The 20,105-nt window shown below is 41.7% G+C and overlaps 2 protein-coding genes across 3 annotated transcripts in view; one reads left to right on the plus strand and one right to left on the minus strand.

Moving 5' to 3' along the window:
• The first annotated feature begins 358 nt into the window (after positions 1-358).
• Positions 359-18,282, plus strand: MSH6 (mutS homolog 6). Its single transcript, XM_082671927.1, has 10 exons — positions 359-685; positions 7,702-7,901; positions 10,135-10,304; positions 11,569-14,113; positions 15,335-15,600; positions 16,654-16,771; positions 17,064-17,153; positions 17,559-17,713; positions 17,793-17,992; positions 18,112-18,282. The coding sequence occupies exons 1-10, from the start codon at positions 426-428 to the stop codon at positions 18,191-18,193; spliced, it is 4,086 nt and encodes a 1,361-aa protein (XP_082528053.1). The 5' UTR covers positions 359-425; the 3' UTR covers positions 18,194-18,282.
• Positions 18,283-18,424: 142 nt separating this feature from the next.
• Positions 18,425-20,105, minus strand: part of FBXO11 (F-box protein 11) — a gene marked incomplete at its 5' end in the record, with an annotated part of 99,340 nt that continues 97,659 nt past the window's right edge. For both annotated transcript variants that reach the window (XM_082671928.1, XM_082671929.1), the window contains 2 exons: positions 18,425-19,575; positions 19,664-19,762. In XM_082671928.1, the coding sequence (XP_082528054.1) occupies positions 19,446-19,575; positions 19,664-19,762 (229 nt within the window). In that variant the 3' untranslated portion in view covers positions 18,425-19,445. The remainder of the gene's footprint in view (positions 19,576-19,663; positions 19,763-20,105) is intronic.

The following is a 20,105-nucleotide window of genomic DNA, read 5'->3' on the forward strand; positions in this document are numbered from 1 at the left end:
ACACCTGCCCCTGCGTGATCGCACCCCCGCGACCGCCAGATTCCCTTCCAAAGAGGAACGCCTTCCCGAGGGGTTCAGCCCCGCAGCAGCGCCCAGCTTCGCTCGGGCCGAGGTGTTCCAGTCCTAACCAGCCCCGGGCCATTCATGCCGCGGGGAGAGAAGGCTGGAGGCGCCAAGGGCAGCTACCCCGCGCGGCGTGCTGGCCCCTCCCCTCCCCACGTCTCCTGGCGCCCGAGGGGGCGGGGCCGGACGCGCGCCGCCCGGGACTCCGCCCGCGAACGGCCTGCCGATTGGCCGATGGGGCCAGTGTTCCTCCGGCAGAGCGCGCCTCCCCCCCGATTTCCCGCCAGCAGGCCCCTCGCGGTACTTGCCGTGCCTCTAGTGGCTCGGTCCGACACAGCGGCTGGGCCTCGGCGACCGTGGCCATGTCGCGACAAAGCACGCTGTACAGCTTCTTCCCCAAGTCTCCAGCCCTGAATAATGCCAGCAAAGACCCGGTCAGGGCCTCAAGTGAAAGCGCCGCCGCCGCTGCCACCGGGGCCTCTCCCCCTTCCCCAGGCGGGGATGCGGCCTGGAGCGAGGCCGGGCCTGGGCCGGGGCCCCTGGCGGGCTCCACTTCGCGGGCCGAGGCGAGGAACCTCAACGGAGGCCTGCGGAAGTCGGCAGCCCCTGCGGTCCCCGCCAGGTAGCGGGGTGTCGGGACGCAGGGAGGTCGCCTCAGGGGCCTGGGGGGTGCGCGGCCAGGCCCTGGGCTCGGAGGAGGTGGTGCAGTGGGGGGAGGCGCAGGGAGCCCAGGGAAGGGAGGCTCGCCTCGGGGGGGGGGGTGGCGCTGGAGTGCTCGGCCAGCGCCTGGGCTCGGAGGAGGTGGGGTTGCATATTTGGCTTGAAAGAGCGCAGGGAGCCTTGGGGGTGTAGCTTGTAAACAGGGTAGGAGGAAATCGGCTGTGTACGAAGGGTTGGAGGGGAAGGGAGGACGCGCTTAGTTCGGGGGTAGAGGCGGTCCGTCAGGTGGGGGAGGAGGAGTGGAAGGTGCTCGGGGCAGGGAGGAGAAATGAGAGACGGGAGCGCTAAGGGTGCGGCGGGAAGAGAAAAGAGCTTGCCTGCTCGGCGTGGGGTGCGCTCCCTGGGCGAGGGAGGGGCTGGTGCCTACCCGGGGCGGGGGAGGGGTGGCGGGAAGGAGGAATGCCCGCCGGGGGAATGCCCGCCGGCCACCTGCAGGTTGTGGGGCGCGGCGTACTGCGAGTGGGACTCCCGGAGGACGTTTCTCCTTCACAGCTGGGACGGTGAATTACCGGTCCAGTAGTCGTTGGAGGAATACGCTCGATGTTTGGCTGAGCGCCTCGGACTCGAAGCCTCTGGCGGGGTGGGTGGGCGGGCCCTCGGCCTGGGTATGGGGGTTGGGGGTGGACGACGAGTTTAGAGCGCGAGGGGTGTGTCCACTCGTAGACGGAGGCGTCTGATTGGTGATAGTAAGGATTGCAGGGGCGGGGGAGCAGCAAGTGCAGGGATCCAGTTGGCTCATCCTGTAGGTAGACAGCATATGCCCCCAAACAGATCAAAGTTTAGGAACAGTGTTGATTTTGACACCTGGAAGTATTGTGCCAGTTGAAAATAATGTTAGTTTAAGGAACAGTGCATCTTTTTTTTGGCCGCCCCCCTCCCCCAGGCTTTTGGGATCTCAGTCCCCGACCAGGGATTGAACCCCGGTCCCAGCAGTGACAGCGAGGAATCCTAACCACTAGACCACCAGGGAACTCCCTGATATAGTGCATCTTTTGCTGGCGATTTCAGGGCAGGTTGGGGCTGTGTAATTTTTCCGGAATTGAGAGTGAGCCTCCAAAGGCCTTGCTCTGACTCTGGACGGGGACGTAGGGACGCGATTATAGGGAAGCCTGCCCAGAGGTGTCTTCCTCGCCTTCTCGGCAGTTCAGCGCTGTTCCAGGGCTTGGCTGGCCTTTGTTGGAGGAGCGGGCGACATTTTGAAAAGCTCACATTTACTGTATCCCAGGTATTGTATTAGGCATAGTGTGTAATGGTAGCCATTTGAAAGGATGAAGAAATAGTGGTACAGAAAAATAAAGAACGCATTCAGGATAAGAAACTTGAGTAGTTGATTTACAATGTCCTGCGTTTTAGGTGTTATACAGATTTTTCAAAGTCTACGTGGAATTACAGTGTTATTCTCCTTTAAGCGACCCTCTCAAGAAGTTTATGTAGTTGTGTGAAGAGTAGCAGGATATGCCACCCCATAATGTGCCTCTGGCATAGAGGTTATTTTGAACTGATAATTTTTGAGAAACTGGGGGACACTGGAGAAGCTCTGAGAGCTATAGAAGTTACTCTTCTGTAAGGGAAATTTACATTTAAAAAGGAAATCTCCATTTGTAAGGATGTCTCCCTCTCTGTACTAGGAAGAGAAGAGTGACTCTAAATCATCCGAAACTTATTAAATGGAGAAGGCACTGACTGAAATCTGCATAACAACCATACCCTTGTTTTTTGTTCTTTTCCTGGTAACCTCCCTTATCTGTCCCCGCCACCCCACCTTTCTTTTGTCTTTATAAAGCTGCAGATGATGTTTTAAGATGGTGACTCGGGCCATCTGTAGGAGTTAGTTTTCCTTAGTATCTCCCACGTTTATGGGGAGGTATACATGTTAATAAACTTTTGTCTGTCTTTTTCTTGTTAATCTTTTTTTTTTTTTTTTTGCGGTATTTTGGGCCTCTCACCACCGCGGCCTCTCGCGTTGCACGGGCCCAGCCGCTCAGCGGCATGTGGGATCCTCCCGGACCGGGGCACGAACCCGCGTCCCCTGCATCGGCAGGCGGATTCTTAACCAGTGCGCCACCAGGGAAGCCTCTTGTTAATCTTTTATTACAGGGGCTCTTAGCCAAGAACTCAGAAGGGTAAAGGGGAAAATATTTTTCCTTCCCTACATGTGCATCCTCTGTAACAGGCTATTTTTCATGGTGAGAGATGCACAATGTGTTAATAATGTTTACTTAAACATGAATTTGATTCTTCCTGCATCCATTCTAAACGGATGGAAGTATTTATTGTATGGTTGTGCTTTATGTGTTGTATAGCATATGCTCTTTGTTTTTTTGAGGTCTGAATTTAGGAGACTTGTAAAAGCATAACATTGTTTACACTTGACCACCTACTATGGGGACTACTTCCAAAGTATTCAGGAAAGATGGGCATTTGATACTAGGCTTCTAAAGAAACTCTCCATTCAGTATATAGATTTGGCTTTCTTTTTTTTCTTAATTTTTGAATTTTACCTTATTTTTGTATACATAGATTTGGCTTTTATTCAACAAATGTTAACGTATCTGCTCTGGCAGGCACAGTATTGGGCATTGTAGATCCTGGATATAACAGTGAATGGGACAAGCAAAAAGGCAATTCTAGAGCAGGAGCAGAGTTGGTGAGCTCCGTGTGCTTTGGGGGGAGGATGGGGTATGTGTGGGTCCGGGTAGGCTTTCAGCTCTCTAGGCTGAGACTAGAGGACAAGAAGAAGTTAGCCAGGCTACTGTGGAGGTGAGGGAGTTTTAGAAGCTGGTGCAGGAAGAGGAAGGTCCTGCAAATTGAGAATGAAGAGGAGGCAGGAGCCTTAGGTATGCAGAGATCCAGTCACCAACAGGCTAATGGGCTACAAAGACATTTGGACTTTTTATGAGGGTCGTTGAACTCTTTAAAAGAAGTTGAGCATCTTTTAATGGTTATTTGTCATTTAGTTTTCTCTTGTGCTCCAGTGTTAAAGTGTTTTGCCTGGTTTTTTTTTCCCCTTAGTTACTTTGTCAGTCAGGTGTGATGCAAAAGTATTTTTCCACTTTTGTTGATGAGAGAAATGAAGGAGTCGAGGTGACATCAGTTTCAATAAATGGCTACAGGATGTATGTTTATGCACTCTAGGCCTGCTTCTCAATACTTTTATTTCTTCTGTAGTTTATTAAGACCATAATTGAAAGAGCTGTGAGCAAGGCTTCTGACAACTAAATCTGGGTTTTTTAAGCAAGTCTTAGCTAGTTTATTTTTCACAGTCTCATTTCAGTGATAATTATCTGTTGATTATGAGAAATGAGGGCAGTAAAAAATTTTAAGTGTATGCCTTGTACTCATTTATAGGAGTGGTGTGTCAGACATTGACAAGTTTTTTTTTTTCCTAAGAGCCTTTAGTTAAAGGTAACTATCCGCCCTAGTTGTAGGTGCCTTTCCTGAGAATTTTCATACAATTAAATCTATAGTAATACATTTTCCAAATAATATCACACCTAATATAATATTATTGTAAGAAAAGTATTCAAGCTTTTAAAAAAGTATCATTGTGGACTCAGTTTCACAGACCTAATTTGATTTAATCGATACTATTAAAACTGGTATTTAAAAAGATGCTGAACTTATACTTTGGTCAGTGGGAGCCTCTTTTAAGCTGGCTTTTATGATTTTTTAAATTATTATTATTTTTTTATTATTATTTTTTTTGCGGTATGCAGGCCTCTCACTGTTGTGGCCTCTCCTGTTGCGGAGCACAGGCTCCGGACGCGCAGGCTCAGCGGCCATGGCTCACGGGCCCAGCCGCTCCGCGGTATGTGGGATCTTCCCCGACCGGGGCACGAACCCGTGTCCCCTGCATTGGCAGGCAGACTCTCAACCACTGTGCCACCAGGGAAGCCCTTTTATGACTTTTTAACATTGCCCTCAGAACTTTTAAAAAATTTTTGGTTGTGTTGGGTCTTGTTGCTGCACGCGGGCTTTCTCTAGTTGCGGAGAGCAGGGGGGCTACTCTTTGTTGTGTTGCGCGGGCTTCTTCTTGCGGTGGCTTCTCTTGTTGCAGAGCACGGGCTCTAGGCGGGTGGGCTTCAGTAGTTGTGGCGCACGGGCTCAGTGGTTGTGTCTCATGGGCTCTAGAGTGCAGGCTCAGTAGTTGCGGCGCATGGGCTTAGGTGCTCCGTGGCATGTGGGATTCCTCCCGGACCAGGGCTCAAACCCGTGTCCCCAGCATCGGCAGGCGGATTCTTAACCACTGCGCCACCAGGGAAGTCCCTGTCCTCAGAACTTTTGAAAACATCTTTTCATTCTGATGAGGATGGTCAATGTCCCTGCTTCTTAAGCTGCTCTCCGAAGAACTCTGGTTTCTTTTAGTATTTTATGTAGACTTCCTTTCTAATAATATTTAGGAAACAGTTTCCGAGGCCAGTTTGGATGATAATTTATTTAGGAAATAGTTTTAGAGGCCAGTTTGGATGATAATTTATATGGTCACTGTAGACCTAATGCGTAAGTGATGGGTGCCATAGTTATGCAAGCTGAAAGAAAGCAAGCCAGGTATGTGGGCAGAGGTACAGGTGGGCAGGTATGATGGGAGCCTTTGTTATTAATTGCTCTGATTACTTCTCTTTTCTCATTAGCTGTTTGAGGGTAGGGGAATTCTGCTCTAATGGTCCACCTTAAGAGGTAGATACAGACACTGATCGTTTGATTTCTAAAGTTGGCTTGAGAGCATGTTTCACGTTTGTGAAACTTGTATTTACATACACAAGTTTTTGTTAGACATACCCAGTCTATCTTTTATTGTTTATAGGAGCAAATTCTAGCAGTACATTGCTATCTACTGATTCTTTTTTAAAAAGTAGATAGCCAAAAATTTTGCCTACAAATTTGGGGCACAACTAGTAATCAACACCAAGGTAATGGGCTGAAGAGGGAGCAAAAATAATGTGATTTTTAAAGCAAAAGCTTAAAGATCTGTTCACTGTATATTTAGCTTAAGTCATTTCTTATTTTTAATTGTATGAAGGCTTTTACACTTGTTTTTCTGAGCTGTCACCTTTTCCTCTTACTTTTTTTTGGTTTTTTTGCGGTATGCGGACCTCTTACTGCTGTGGCCTCTCCCGTTGCGGGGCACAGGCTCCGGACGCGCAGGCCCAGCGGCCATGGCTCACGGGCCCAGCCGCTCCGCGGCCTGTGGGGTCTTCCCAGACCGGGGCACGAACCCACATCCCCTGCATCGGCAGGCAGACGCTCAACCACTGCACCACCAGGGAAGCCCTCCTCTTACCTTTTTAAAACTGTCTTTAAAATCCCAAGAATATCAAACATTTGAGATATATTGTCATTTTAATTTTTAAATTTATTTTTAATAACTTTATTTTTGGCTGCGTTCGGTCTTTGTTGCTGCATGCAGGCTTTCTCTAGTTCCAGAGAGCGGTGGCTTCTCTTGTTGTGGAGCACAGGCTCTAGGTGTGCGGCTCAGTAGTTGTGGTGCACGGGCTTAATTGCTCCGCCGCAGGTGGGATCTTCCTGGACCAGGGCTTGAACCCGTGTCCCGTGCATTGACAGGCGGATTCTTAAACCGCTGCGCCCCCAGGGAAGTCCCAGCTTGTGGTTTTCTGATACCAGTGTGTGATAGACTTTGTGGTTAAGTGGCTACCTGCCTAAGTTAAGGGAAAGCCTGCTTGACAGTTCCACACGGAGATAAGGGTCTTTGTATCCTGTTAATTAATGGATATGTTAGGAAGGATGAAGCACTTAAGGTAAGAAATCTGAATGGTGCAGACACAGCTCCCTGTTTGAAGATGAGCCTTGTGGTGTTTGACAGCAATAATTATAAAGTTGTGCTGGTTGCTATAGATTTCTAAGTTGAAAGAAGAATGTACCTTAAAGCCCCTTGATATAAGCACCAGCTGAAGCCACGCTCCTGTTCTGGTTTCTTTTCTAACTGTCCAGCATAGGGATTTCCATATTCACATTTTTTTGAAGAAAGAAATACTTTAATTTTATGATTGGGCCTGATTTTATAAGGTGGCCTCAATTGATGATTCAAAAATGTCTAAAATATTCTTTTTGTAATGTGCTTATTTTACATTTGTAGTTATTCAGCGAAAACCTGTAAGCGGGCTTAGAAAATCTTGGTATATAGTACTTGAGCAGGGTTTATCAGTTGTTGTCCCTCTCCATCACTGAGGGACTCTTGTAGTCTGTCACTGGACACTGCTACCCTTCTCCCTCTCCTTTCCCCTCCTCTCCCTTTCTCAGGAAACCTTTAGGGCTAAATCAGCTTTTGTGAAGATTGAATCTCCTGTTGATTCTGTAGGCATTATGTACTCAACTATTTTGGGTACATTAGGCACTTATCTCTTGACTTAAGTTTTTCCATAAAGCTAGATTTTTAGGGTGAGGGTGGGGGTAGTAGTGTGCTATAGGCAGCTTTTGGAGTATTTGGAATACATTGGAGCAAAGTCGATAATATTGAATATAAGCAGCAAATTTACACAGTCGGTATGTTTGGTATTAATACTTTGGGTCAGATCCTGTTCCTATGTAGACCATATTTGTAGTACAGGTGTTACTCATTATAATTTGGATCACAAGTACAATGAGTTTATGTCTTTTTCCTGCTATCAGTAGTCTATCAGAATTCTGCTACAGTTTTTAAACCTTGAATAATTCTGAGATAGTCTCTAACCTTGTTTCTCTTAATAAACATTGTGATATTTGCTTATGTTTTTAAAAATAACTTGAAAATGTTTTTTAAAAAATCATTAATTCTAGAATTTCTGTTCCTGTATATTAATGCCAGAAAATTTCAAAGGAGTCTTAAAGATACCTTCCTTAAAATTGCTTCTTTGTAGGTAATTGCCTTTAATGTAGCTTAACAAACTATTAACCAAATTATGTATTTTCTTTTGGCAACAGTTCTTGTGACTTCTCACCAGGTGATTTGGTTTGGGCCAAGATGGAGGGTTACCCTTGGTGGCCTTGCCTGGTTTACAACCACCCTTTTGATGGAACATTCATCCGTGAGAAAGGAAAGTCTGCCCGAGTTCATGTACAGTTTTTTGATGACAGCCCAACGAGGGGCTGGGTTAGCAGAAGGCTATTAAAGCCATATACAGGTAAAAGATTCACTCTGCAGATTGTGTATGTTTGTGAGAGAGAGAGCATGCACGCACACATGAGTCTGAGTGTTAGTGTCTCCCATACAGTGGAATTAAGCATATTTTACTCGAATAAATTGCAGGAGTGGTGTGGTGAAAGCTTCTAGCATGGGAAAAGGATAAGATGCAGCTGGTCTTAAGCTGCATTTCCGTCCTTCTGAGTGAGTTATAGCAATATCATATCATTAAAGGAAAAATGATTTCATGATTGGATCTCGTGATTTGGACCAAAATGCCATACTCAGACATGAAAAGAGTAAATTAAAGTGTTCCCATCTTAAAGGTTCCAAAAGAAAATAAATGCAGCCAAGATGCACAGAATATAGATCAGTGACATTCTTTAGGACAGATGGAGATGCATGCTACCTGGCCTTCAAAATCCTCACCTTATGAGCACATCTGCATTGAGGTTCACATCAGAAATCAGATTTCTGGAACCTTAACTTTCTCTTCCTAGGCCCGGCCTTATTTATCACAGACATCAGCAGTCCTGCATTTATAGCTTCACTTGGGCTGGGTGCACCCTATCAGTCTCTTGGATTGTACAGTGCATGTACAGTATGACTGCAGGATGCAGTGCCTGAACAGTCCAGCATGTACAGGTTTTTCTCCACTATCTTCAGACTCTCCTGGCTAGGACATTGTTGAACTCAGTGTTTTGGAATCAGAACAATGTTCATTTTCCCAGAAACCTCTGGGAATCATGCCTTTTGGTCATAGTACTCTTCATCCTGCAGGGCAGGGACGGCACACTGAAGAAAGTTAAGTCCACACAGAAATCTGACATGCAGGATGGAAAGAAAATAAGTGAATTTGGTTCAGTCTTCTCCACTAATTTGCTGTATAATCTTATTTTCTGATTCTGTTTGCATATATATAAAATGAGAGAGAGTTGGACCAGATGATAAGTGAGGTCTTTTTCCAGGACTAATTTTGAGATTCTAAACAAAGCTTTGGCAAAAAAGGACTTTAAAAAGAGATCAAAAAAGTTTACATTTATGTTGTAATTATTTTATAAAACAACCCATGTGCATACTGCCCTCTGCCCTTTAAATATCCAGATCATTGTAATACATGTATGTCAATAAATCAGCAAAGAGGCATGCATGAAAAAAAGTAGGCCTTCTTTGGGGGGCATGGTCTTAGAGCTGTGGTTTGCATCAGAGATTTCGGGGAATGACGACACCAGATAGGTGTGTGGGTGGGGTAAGTACAGCTGCAGCAGGTACTTTGGGAAAAGTTCAGAGCTGCTCTTAATGATTTTGATTGTTGCAGTTTGTAGTTTTGGTGCAGCTCTTTAGAGAATTGAGAAATTGCAGCTTTGTTTTAGTCAGCTTATGAACGTTGCTAATTCCATGGAAATTTAGGATGTCCCATCAGTTTTAGTATATAGAAAGAAGGGTGTAATATAACGTTTGGATCTGTTAGACAAATTCAGGTTCATTTTCCAACTATAGGTATATTCAGGTAGAAGAAGAGAAAAAGACATTCCTAGTTATGCCTCTTGGAAAAGAACTAAAACAATTCTGTATTATTGGTCTTGTGGATAGAAATTTTGCTCAGTGGATGGAAATGTCATTTAATACTATAGCTCTTTGAAATGAAATGAATAAAGGAAAAGTTTTACTTTAAAGTAGAGCAAGACATTTTGATGCTACTGTTTTGAAAAAATTTAACATTACAAGTCTGAACTGGGTTACTGTCCCAAAATGTAGGATTTTTTTTTTTTTTTAACATCTTATCTAACTGCCTTGGGAACAAACTTATTTTTAATATCATTGCTTCATTTAAGTGACAGTGTAGTTTTTGCCTTCCTTAAGTAATGTTTTTTTAAAAAGGGTCTCAAACCCCCTTTAGATCTCATGCCTCACCTGAAGAGGAGGTGTGCCTAGGTGTTTCGGGTCACAGTCCCAGGTCATTATAGAAGAGAGACTAAGTGGTCCTGGGTGACCAACAGTTAAGGCAGCTTAAATGAGGTAAAATAGGTAATTTCAGTTTCACTGGTAGTTTTTCCCTGAAAATTCCTTCCTTGTAGGCTTTATTGATCTATCTGTATCAATCAGAAATAATGGGAGATTAAAAATTATACTTGATTGTTGTCACTCTTGTTCCTTAGGGCAAGTGCTATACATTGAGCCAAATATCCAGCCAACAGTTCCTATTTGTAAATAAATATATATATGTTTTTTAGGTTCGAAGTCAAAGGAAGCCCAGAAAGGGGGTCATTTCTACAGTTCAAAGCCTGAAATTCTCAGAGCAATGCAACGTGCAGATGAAGCCTTGAATAAAGACAAGATTAAGAGGCTTGAATTGGCAGTGTGTGATGAGCCCTCAGAACCAGAGGAGGAAGAAGAGACGGAGGTGGGACAGTGCTAACAGGCGGTTGTTACTTCTGTTAGGAGAGTGATGAAAAAGGGTCAGGGGCATATTAGAGTGGTATTTTCCATGTATCTATTTAGTACTCAAACATGCATACTTCTATACATTCCTGGACTGTAGGTCATGTTATATTATTTAGAATCTCAGCAGCCTAGCACCTCTTTTTACTTAAGTTCTCAAGCCTGCTAGAAAGACACATGCTGTAAAAGGCAGGACCATTTTGGTAACCAGTATAGAGAGCTTAGGGACAGTAAGGACATGGTGATAAAATTGGTCCTGGTGTCTGGTAATAAGCTGCTGTATGAGGGTGTGGAAATTAATATCCAGTTTTATGCTCTAATACTTTTTGTTGTATTTTGGATTGGTAAGAATAGAGGTTGAGTAACCTTGAAATACAACCTTGGTTTCAAATATTAATGGTCACTATTTGAGTGAATTAAATCTTGTTAAGGAAATGAACAAATAATTGGTATATTTAAAACAAACACAGTCATCATTCTCTAATTTAGTAAATTAATGCTGTGTGCTTAAAAAGATTCATCTATAAGTTTGATTTTGTTTTATTCTATTCTAGATGAGATAGGCAATAAGTAAGTTAATATAATGAGTATTTTAAGAGAAATGAAAGAAGAGTTTCTAATCTTATTTTTGAGGTTGAAACCAGAGATCATAACGTTACTCAGATGTTTAGACCTGGATGGTGACTACAGAAATCATTTAGCCTCATACTGCTTTACGTATGAGGGAGGCCCATGATAATATGTGAATGTGCCTTGCCCAAGAAGGTACAGCTGGTTTGTGGAAAGCAAGGACTAGAACTAGGTTGATTTACTGCTTTTTTATACTAAAGAATTTATAAAATGGTAAACTTCATAACATGTCCAAATATAAGAGGAGAGGTGACCCTGGAAGAAAGATAACAGAAGAAGCCTGAAAGTTTTTTCCACAGCTATGACTGTTAATGAGGACATCGTCTATGGGTATTTGTACTGTGTGGTCATCCTAAGGACTTCATCAGTATTGAATAGGATAGAACTCTCATGACAGAACCACTTAATCCTGTATTGTGATACTTGTTTTAATGTTAGGTGAAACTGAAATTGATATCCCTTGAGAAAGAAAATAGTTTATTTCTGGAGGTGGGTTCTCTTGATAGATGAAGTTGCAACATACTGAGAGATTCCACAGCAATATTGTCATTTTCCAAATTTTACTTTGTTTTAAAATACTCTTCTTTGCCTTCCAGGCAGGTGCCACTTACGCATCAGATAAGAGTGAAGAAGAAAATGAAATTGAGAGTGAAGAGGAAGTGAGGCCAAAGGTGCAAGGATCTAGGCGAAGTAGCCGCCAGATAAAAAAGCGAAGGGTCATATCAGACTCTGAGAGTGACATTGGTGGCTCTGATGTGGAATTTAAGCCAGATGCTAAGGAGGAAGGAAGCAGTGATGAAATAAGCAGTGGAGTAGGGGACAGTGACAGTGAAGGCCTGGACAGCCCTGTTAAAGTTGCTCCAAAGAGGAAGAGAATGATAACTGGTAATGGCTCCCTCAAAAGGAAAAGTTCAAGGAAGGAAATGCCCTCGGCCACCAAACGAGCAACTGGCATTTCATCAGAAACCAAGAATACTTTGAGTGCTTTCTCTGCCCCTCAAAATTCTGAATCCCAAGCCCACGTTAGTGGAGGATGTGATGACAGTAGTCGCCCTACCATCTGGTATCATGAAACTTTAGAGTGGCTTAAGGAGGAGAAGAGAAGAGATAAGCACAGGAGGCGACCTGATCACCCTGATTTTGATGCATCCACACTCTATGTGCCTGAGGATTTCCTTAATTCCTGTACTCCTGGGATGAGAAAGTGGTGGCAGATTAAGTCTCAGAACTTTGATCTTGTCATATTTTATAAGGTGGGGAAGTTTTATGAGCTATACCACATGGATGCTCTTACTGGAGTCAGTGAACTAGGGCTGGTATTCATGAAAGGCAACTGGGCCCATTCTGGTTTCCCTGAAATTGCATTTGGCCGATATTCAGATTCCCTGGTCCAGAAGGGCTATAAAGTAGCACGGGTGGAACAGACCGAGACCCCGGAAATGATGGAGGCACGATGCCGAAAGATGGCACATATATCTAAGTATGACAGAGTGGTGAGGAGGGAGATCTGTAGGGTCATTACCAAGGGTACACAGACCTACAGTGTGCTGGAAGGTGACCCCTCAGAGAACTACAGTAAATACCTTCTTAGCCTCAAAGAAAAAGAAGAAGAATCTTCTGGCCACGCTCGAGTGTATGGAGTATGTTTTGTTGATACCTCGCTAGGGAAGTTCTTCATAGGTCAGTTTTCAGATGATCGCCATTGTTCCAGGTTTAGGACGTTAGTGGCACACTATCCTCCAGTACAAGTCTTGTTTGAGAAAGGAAATCTCTCAGTGGAAACTAAGATGATTCTCAAGGGTTCACTGTCCTCTTCTCTTCAGGAAGGTCTGATACCAGGTTCCCAGTTTTGGGATGCAGCCAAAACTTTGAGAACTCTCCTTGAAGAAGGATATTTTACGGACAAGTTAAATGAGGACAGTGGGGTGATGTTACCCCAGGTGCTTAAAGGTATGACCTCAGAGTCTGATTCTGTTGGGTTGACACCGGGAGAGAAGAGTGAATTGGCCCTCTCTGCTCTTGGTGGTTGTGTCTTCTACCTCAAAAAATGCCTTATTGATCAGGAGCTTCTATCAATGGCTAATTTTGAAGAATATATTCCCTTGGATTCTGACACGGTCCGTGCTACAGGACCTGGTGCTGTCTTTGCTAAAGCCAGTCAACGAATGGTGCTAGATGCTGTGACATTAAGCAACTTGGAGATTTTTCTGAATGGAACAAATGGTTCTACTGAAGGGACCCTGTTAGACAAGATTGATACTTGCTATACTCCCTTCGGTAAGCGGCTCCTAAAGCAATGGCTTTGTGCCCCACTCTGTAACCCTTATGTTATCAGTGATCGTCTAGATGCCATAGAAGACCTAATGGTTGTGCCTGACAAAATCTCTGAGGTTGTAGACCTTCTAAAGAAGCTTCCAGACCTTGAGAGGCTACTGAGTAAAATTCATAATGTTGGCTCTCCCCTGAAGAGCCAGAACCACCCAGATAGCAGGGCTATAATGTATGAAGAAACCACATACAGCAAAAAAAAGATTATTGATTTTCTTTCTGCTCTGGAAGGATTCAAAGTACTATGTAAAATTATAGGGGTTATGGAGGAAGTCATTGATGACTTTAAGTCTAAAATCCTTAAGCAGGTCCTTACTCTGCAGGCAAAAAATCCTGAAGGCCGCTTTCCTGATTTGACTTTAGAACTAAACCGATGGGATACAGCCTTTGACCATGAAAAGGCTCGAAAGACTGGACTGATTACTCCCAAGGCAGGATTTGACTCTGATTATGATCAAGCTCTTGCTGACATAAGAGAAAATGAACAGAGCCTCCTGGAATACTTGGAGAAACAGCGTAGTAGAATTGGCTGTAGGACCATAGTCTACTGGGGAATTGGTAGGAATCGTTACCAGTTGGAAATTCCCGAGAATTTCATCACCCGTAATTTGCCAGAAGAATATGAGTTGAAATCTACCAAGAAGGGCTGTAAACGATACTGGACCAAAACAATTGAGAAAAAGTTGGCTAATCTGATAAATGCTGAAGAACGGAGAGATGTATCATTGAAGGACTGCATGCGGCGACTGTTCTATAACTTTGATAAAAATTACAAGGACTGGCAGGCTGCTGTGGAGTGCATCGCAGTGTTGGGTAAGGTTTTCAAGAGGCTTGTTCCTAAAGCTTTGGTTAGTAACGTCCTGTGTTCCAACTGTATATTAAGATTGGAAAGTCCATTGCAAAGTCCTCATTGACTCGTATCCCTAAACTCAAGGGACACGTATATATTTTAATCAAATTTCAGTTGAATTTGTAGTATTCGATAAATGCTGTTTTTTAAGCTATTTTTTGTCACACTAATTTAAAGCTATCCCTTGACCTATCACTCAGTTTTTGTTTATATATCTATATATATATCTATATATACAGATATAGATATATATATATATATACACCCTTGCATTCTTTTTTGTATTTCAGTGAATCTCTTTACATGAACGTTTCAAAAGATTTTAATCCTCCCTTTTTCTTTTAGCCCAAGTTGTCACACTTGCTTTTCTACAGTTGATTTCTAAGAGCCCTGATTTATGTATTTGTAATTTGGTAACCTTTTCAGCTTCATAAGTAATTTCCTTTTTCTTTAAATTTCATGGCCAAGTCATTTGGAGCCTTTGCTTGTTTTACAGTTTTGGGTTTTTTTCTGTTGTAAAAATGCAGCAACCATAGTTTACCCAAATTTGTACAAAACTATTTTAGTCTGAACACAACTGTCCAGAATAAAATGGCATCCTATTCTGTTTTTGAGTGTGTATATCTATCATGGTTTTTGAGTGTGCCACATTACTTAAGCCAATACAGTTTTAAACAATTTGGTAGGTAATGTAAAATCATCCCTCAGCTCAGGTGTTCAAAATTGGTCAATATATTTTCCTCTTAAGATTTTGCTTATTGTCAGAATATTCTGCTTCTAAGAAGTGTTATAGCTCCATGGTTATATCAAGGAGAGACCACTACAGCATCTCTCTGTTGTATCTTAGCTTTCCTTTGGCATACCTCTGGTTTAGATATTAGAGGACTTAAAATCTACTTTGAGGGGATATTTTCTTGGGCTTGAAATTGGAAGTTAATTCTCATTTCAGTACAAGTGCTATAAGACATGTAAAACATTTAGGCTGATGACTTATTTTTGTGCAGTTAAAACAATGTCACTAGAGTGCTTACTTTTAGAAAAAAAGCTGCCATGTCTAAAGGGCAAGTAGAGCATGCCACCTTCACTAAAAACACATTTCTGGAAGACTTATAGAAGTTGGGCCTTTGTGCTTATCAAGAAACCTCAAAAATAATGACGCTTCACTTTTGACCTCTCTTTAACAGATGTCTTACTGTGCCTGGCTAACTACAGTCGAGGGGGTGATGGTCCTATGTGTCGTCCAGTAATTCTGTTGCCAGGAGAAGATACTCCTCCCTTTCTAGACCTTAAAGGATCACGCCACCCCTGCATTACGAAGACTTTTTTTGGTGATGACTTTATTCCAAATGACATTCTAATAGGCTGTGAGGAAGAGGAAGAAAATGGCAAAGCTTACTGTGTGCTTGTTACTGGACCGAATATGGGGGGCAAGTCTACGCTCATGAGACAGGTAAACTTGAAGTTTTGTTACACCAAATTATTTGTAACACTTAAAGAGTGAATATGGTACATATTTAGGCCACCGTTTCCCAAGGAGCATATGATAGAATTCAGTCATTGACTTATCAGGAAGCAAAGGGAAACTCCTTGAGTCATGAAACTAAGAACTGTATTCTTATTGGTCAAATATTTGCCTGATGTTAAGGGAAGTATATTAAGAAGGTGAAGGTGGTTTCAGGCCATGAGTTTTTTTATGAACTCTGACTTTGATTGAATCCATTTCCTGTGAAGGCAGAGGTATTCATAATGAATGAAAATTATACAAATGTTTTATGTTTGTTCTTAAATTAGGTTCATTTCTAGGAACCCTTATACAAGAACCATTGCACTTGTTCATACAGGAAAGTGATTCATGACCTCTAGTTAACTGTTGGGAACTGCTTTTAGGGAAAACAATAAATATATTTTTCTGACCTTCTGCCAGGGGTTAGCTAGCTACTGAGCTAAATATGATTTAGATTTTAAAGGGTTGTAGAAAAAGAACGATGTGTAACAGACATTGGGCCCTTGACAGAAAATGTTTGCTGACCCCCTAACTCTACTGCACTGTATTATATTTCTGTACAAATTTGCTAACTAGAGAGGAGCAATAGTGTAGTAAGGTGGTTTTCAACCTCCTTTTCATTTTTAAATCAGAAATCATCTAGAGAGCACAACAAAAAAGTACCTGGGAGTTGGGGTGTGTTCATCCTCTGAAACTGATTGTTTGGTCTGGAATTGGTTCTGGGCATCAGTAGTTTTAGGTTGAGAATCACCAGTGTAGTTGGTTAGCATATAGGTGCTGAGGTTTCAAATAAAGCCAGTTAGACCCTAAGCCTCATGCCTTCCTAAGCCTCACTTTTCCTACTTAGGTTTGTGAAGAATTTTTTTAGAGTGCCTGACTACTCCTAGTTAATAAAGATTTATTAGGGCTTATTATCTCTGTCTTCTGGATATACATAGAGATATCTCTATCTGTTCTCTAACACCAGTCATAAAAGACCTTTTTCTCCCTCATTCACAGGCCGGCCTACTGGTTGTAATGGCCCAGATGGGTTGTTATGTACCAGCTGAAGTGTGTAGGCTCACACCAATCGATAGAGTGTTTACTAGACTTGGTGCCTCAGACAGAATAATGTCAGGTGAGTTTTTTTCCCTACCTAAGGCTCTGTTATTTGACAGTTCATTTCTATATTTTAGGTGTTAAACACATCTACCTTTAAATAGGATGCTTTATTTAGTTTTTTCTGGTGTTACGCAAGGCAGAATGCTTTCAGACATTTTGAAAGCATTATGCAATTTTTAACATACTAGAAGTAATCTCTTAGTATCATGGTAGTTCATAATAGATTCAAAGGATATGAACCTAAAAGATGAATCTACTGTTACAACAGGATTCTTAAAATGATCACCTATTTGTGATTTTTTTTTTAGGTGAAAGTACATTTTTTGTTGAATTGAGTGAAACTGCCAGTATACTTAAACATGCAACAGCACATTCTCTGGTGCTTGTGGATGAATTAGGTAAGATACTAAAATTTCCAAAACATTAGTACAAAGAATTATTCTTCTGGAAAATGGTCTGAAGGACACATCTCTTAAAGACTATGAATACACTCACCTTCGTCCATAGACCCCACAGTTGGCCCTAAGGTGGCAATTTTACAGGGATAATGAGAATATTTATTGGATAATGAGGCTATTTAAAGAGAACTAAAAGGAAGTTTCTGAAGCGCAGTGGTACTCGAGTAGTATTCCTGAACTCCAAGCAGACCTACTTAGCTAGAGAGGGCCTGTTTACAGAATGCTTTTGGATATACTAAACTGATCTTTAGTACATTTTTTTCCATTCCTTTGTGAGGCATGTCCCTTCGAATATAATATGGCAGATTGTGTAACACATAGTTCATGTATATTTTATTTTCATAGGAAGAGGTACTGCAACATTTGATGGGACAGCAATAGCAAATGCAGTTGTTAAAGAACTTGCTGAGAATATAAAGTGTCGTACATTGTTTTCTACCCACTACCATTCACTGGTTGAAGACTATTCTCAAAATGTTGCAGTGCGCCTAGGACACATGGTATGTACAAGTTGTTTATTCAAAAGTTATGTTTTTGAATGGGTACTTCCATTGCCAGCATGTAATTTTTCTTTTTTAGGCATGCATGGTAGAAAATGAATGTGAAGATCCCAGCCAGGAGACTATTACCTTCCTGTATAAATTCATTAAAGGAGCCTGTCCTAAAAGCTATGGCTTTAATGCAGCAAGGCTTGCTAATCTTCCAGAGGAGGTTATTCAAAAGGGACATAGAAAAGCAAGAGAATTTGAGAAGATGACTCAGTCACTGCGATTATTTCGGTAATTATAACTGGGTATAATTAATTTTACCATGTAGTTGATTAACAAAACAGTAAAAGGAATGGATGATGCACTGTGAAAAAATGTAAACTAAAACTTTTTTTTAAATTTATTTTAAGGGAAGTTTGTCTGGCTAGTGAAAGCTCGACTGTAGATGCTGAAGCTGTCCGTAAGTTGCTGACTTTGATTGAGGAATTATAGACTACATTGGAAGCTTTGAGTTCACTTTTGACAAAGGTGGTAAATTCAGACAACATTATGATCTAATAAACTTTATTTTTTAAAAATGACCATTTTTCCATTTTCTTTCTAGGAAATTAAACCCTTTTAATTCTTACCTACCTTCTACATAATGGTTATTGAATACTCCACAATATATTAAGTCTAGATGTTATGGTACATGCATACACTTTCAGGCTGTTTATACCCACTGTCACCAATACACATAAATGGGGTGGGGGGGAGCTATGAAACTGTATAGGGCTGTATATATACTTGTCTCAGCTTAATGCAGGAAATTCTTTTAATTTCCAGCAATTTGTCTAAACTGTTCAAAAAAAAACTATGAACAGAGTTCAAATACAGGACTGTTTTGAAGAGACTTTCTAAAGTGTACTTTTAAAACATAGTAGTTTTTACCTTTCACAAAACTGAGTTACAAGAATACTTTTGTTTTACAGTGCATCCCTTCCTAGGAAGTCTCATTAAAACACTCACTTTGTCTAGGGGTGATTTTGAATGCTGCACAGGGAAGGGAAGGAAATATAGTCTTAACTTTTCTTAAAGGATACCAGAAACATTGCTGGATATAATTTAAGATTAGTGTTTTCTCTTTCATAGAAAGAACGTACATACTGGGACATGAGTACAGTTACAGCAAGTCTAGGTGTGCTAACAAAACAGGGCACATTCAAGTACAATAAGATTTTGCTTGAAATTAAAAACAAACTACATGAGATTAAAGCATTAAAATCATATTTCTCAATCTGAATACATGTTAAAAAAAATCAAAAGAAATGCAGAAGTGCTAGCTCACATTTTTACCATATTACAAAAGCAATTGGTACCCACGTCCATAAAGGCAGCAACAAAGCTGCTTGTCTATTGAAGAGTACTACTGCAAATTGGACTGCATTCAATGCTAGTTGTAAAAACACCAGCTTTTTTCAGAAGTTGGTATCTGTACAAAATTGCAGCTTATTTTCTTCACTTCTGTCCCTTCAAAAGTCTTTACACAGTAATGCTAAAACACCCAGCTTTGAGATCCTGAGTCAATATATTGCCACTTTCTTTTTGGTAGCTTGAGCTTCATAGTGTCAACTGACCTTGTGTATCCATTTTTAATACAGTCTCTTCCTGTAGCATGGGCAAATATTTTAAATCTTCTTCCAAAAAAAAAAATGTTTTAAGTTATGATGTTAGAATGGCAGGACTTTTTCTTTAGGGAAGGAATTCAGTTGTGCTGCAATGTATTAGATTCTATAGGTGGAGCAGAGTCATATAGTGTATCTGTATCATGTGTAGGCTCACCAGCTAATGTACAAGGATTAGACAGTGTTCCAGCACCACAGTCACAGAAAAACCTAAAGCAAAATGAAAACCCAAAGATTAGGAAAGTGAGGGGAGGAAAATAATCGGGTAATACAGCAAGCAAGTGTGCTACATACATACCTATCATGTCTAATAAATTCTACATCATGTCCCTGATGGCACTTCTTAATGCAGTTCACACATATGGCATTTCGATCTGTGGTGTTACAAGTGTGACATCTAAAAAGCAAAAGCTTACATTATTTTCCTTGATCATGTTATTCAAAATACTGCAATTTGTTTATCTATTACCCTATGGCCTTTGGCTTATAAAAGAGGCCCCCAATTTTTGTGGCTCTTATCTAGGGACTTTAATGGAATAAGTGAATTTCCTATTTTGTGTCTTCTGAGGAAAACAATTAAGTTCCTATCAAGTCTTCACTGAATCAGTATGGGGGAGGGGAAGTCAAAACCCACTCATGGTGGCTGGGATATAAGGAACACTTAATGACAGCTTTACCTTGAAACTCCTAGGAAAGCAGTATGTTTCACATTTTCAGTGGTATCAGTAGTTACTGCAGTA

Source organism: Grampus griseus (genome assembly GCF_964374135.1).
Source record: "Grampus griseus genome assembly, chromosome: 15".
In the NCBI taxonomy this organism is placed as follows: domain Eukaryota; kingdom Metazoa; phylum Chordata; class Mammalia; order Artiodactyla; family Delphinidae; genus Grampus; species Grampus griseus.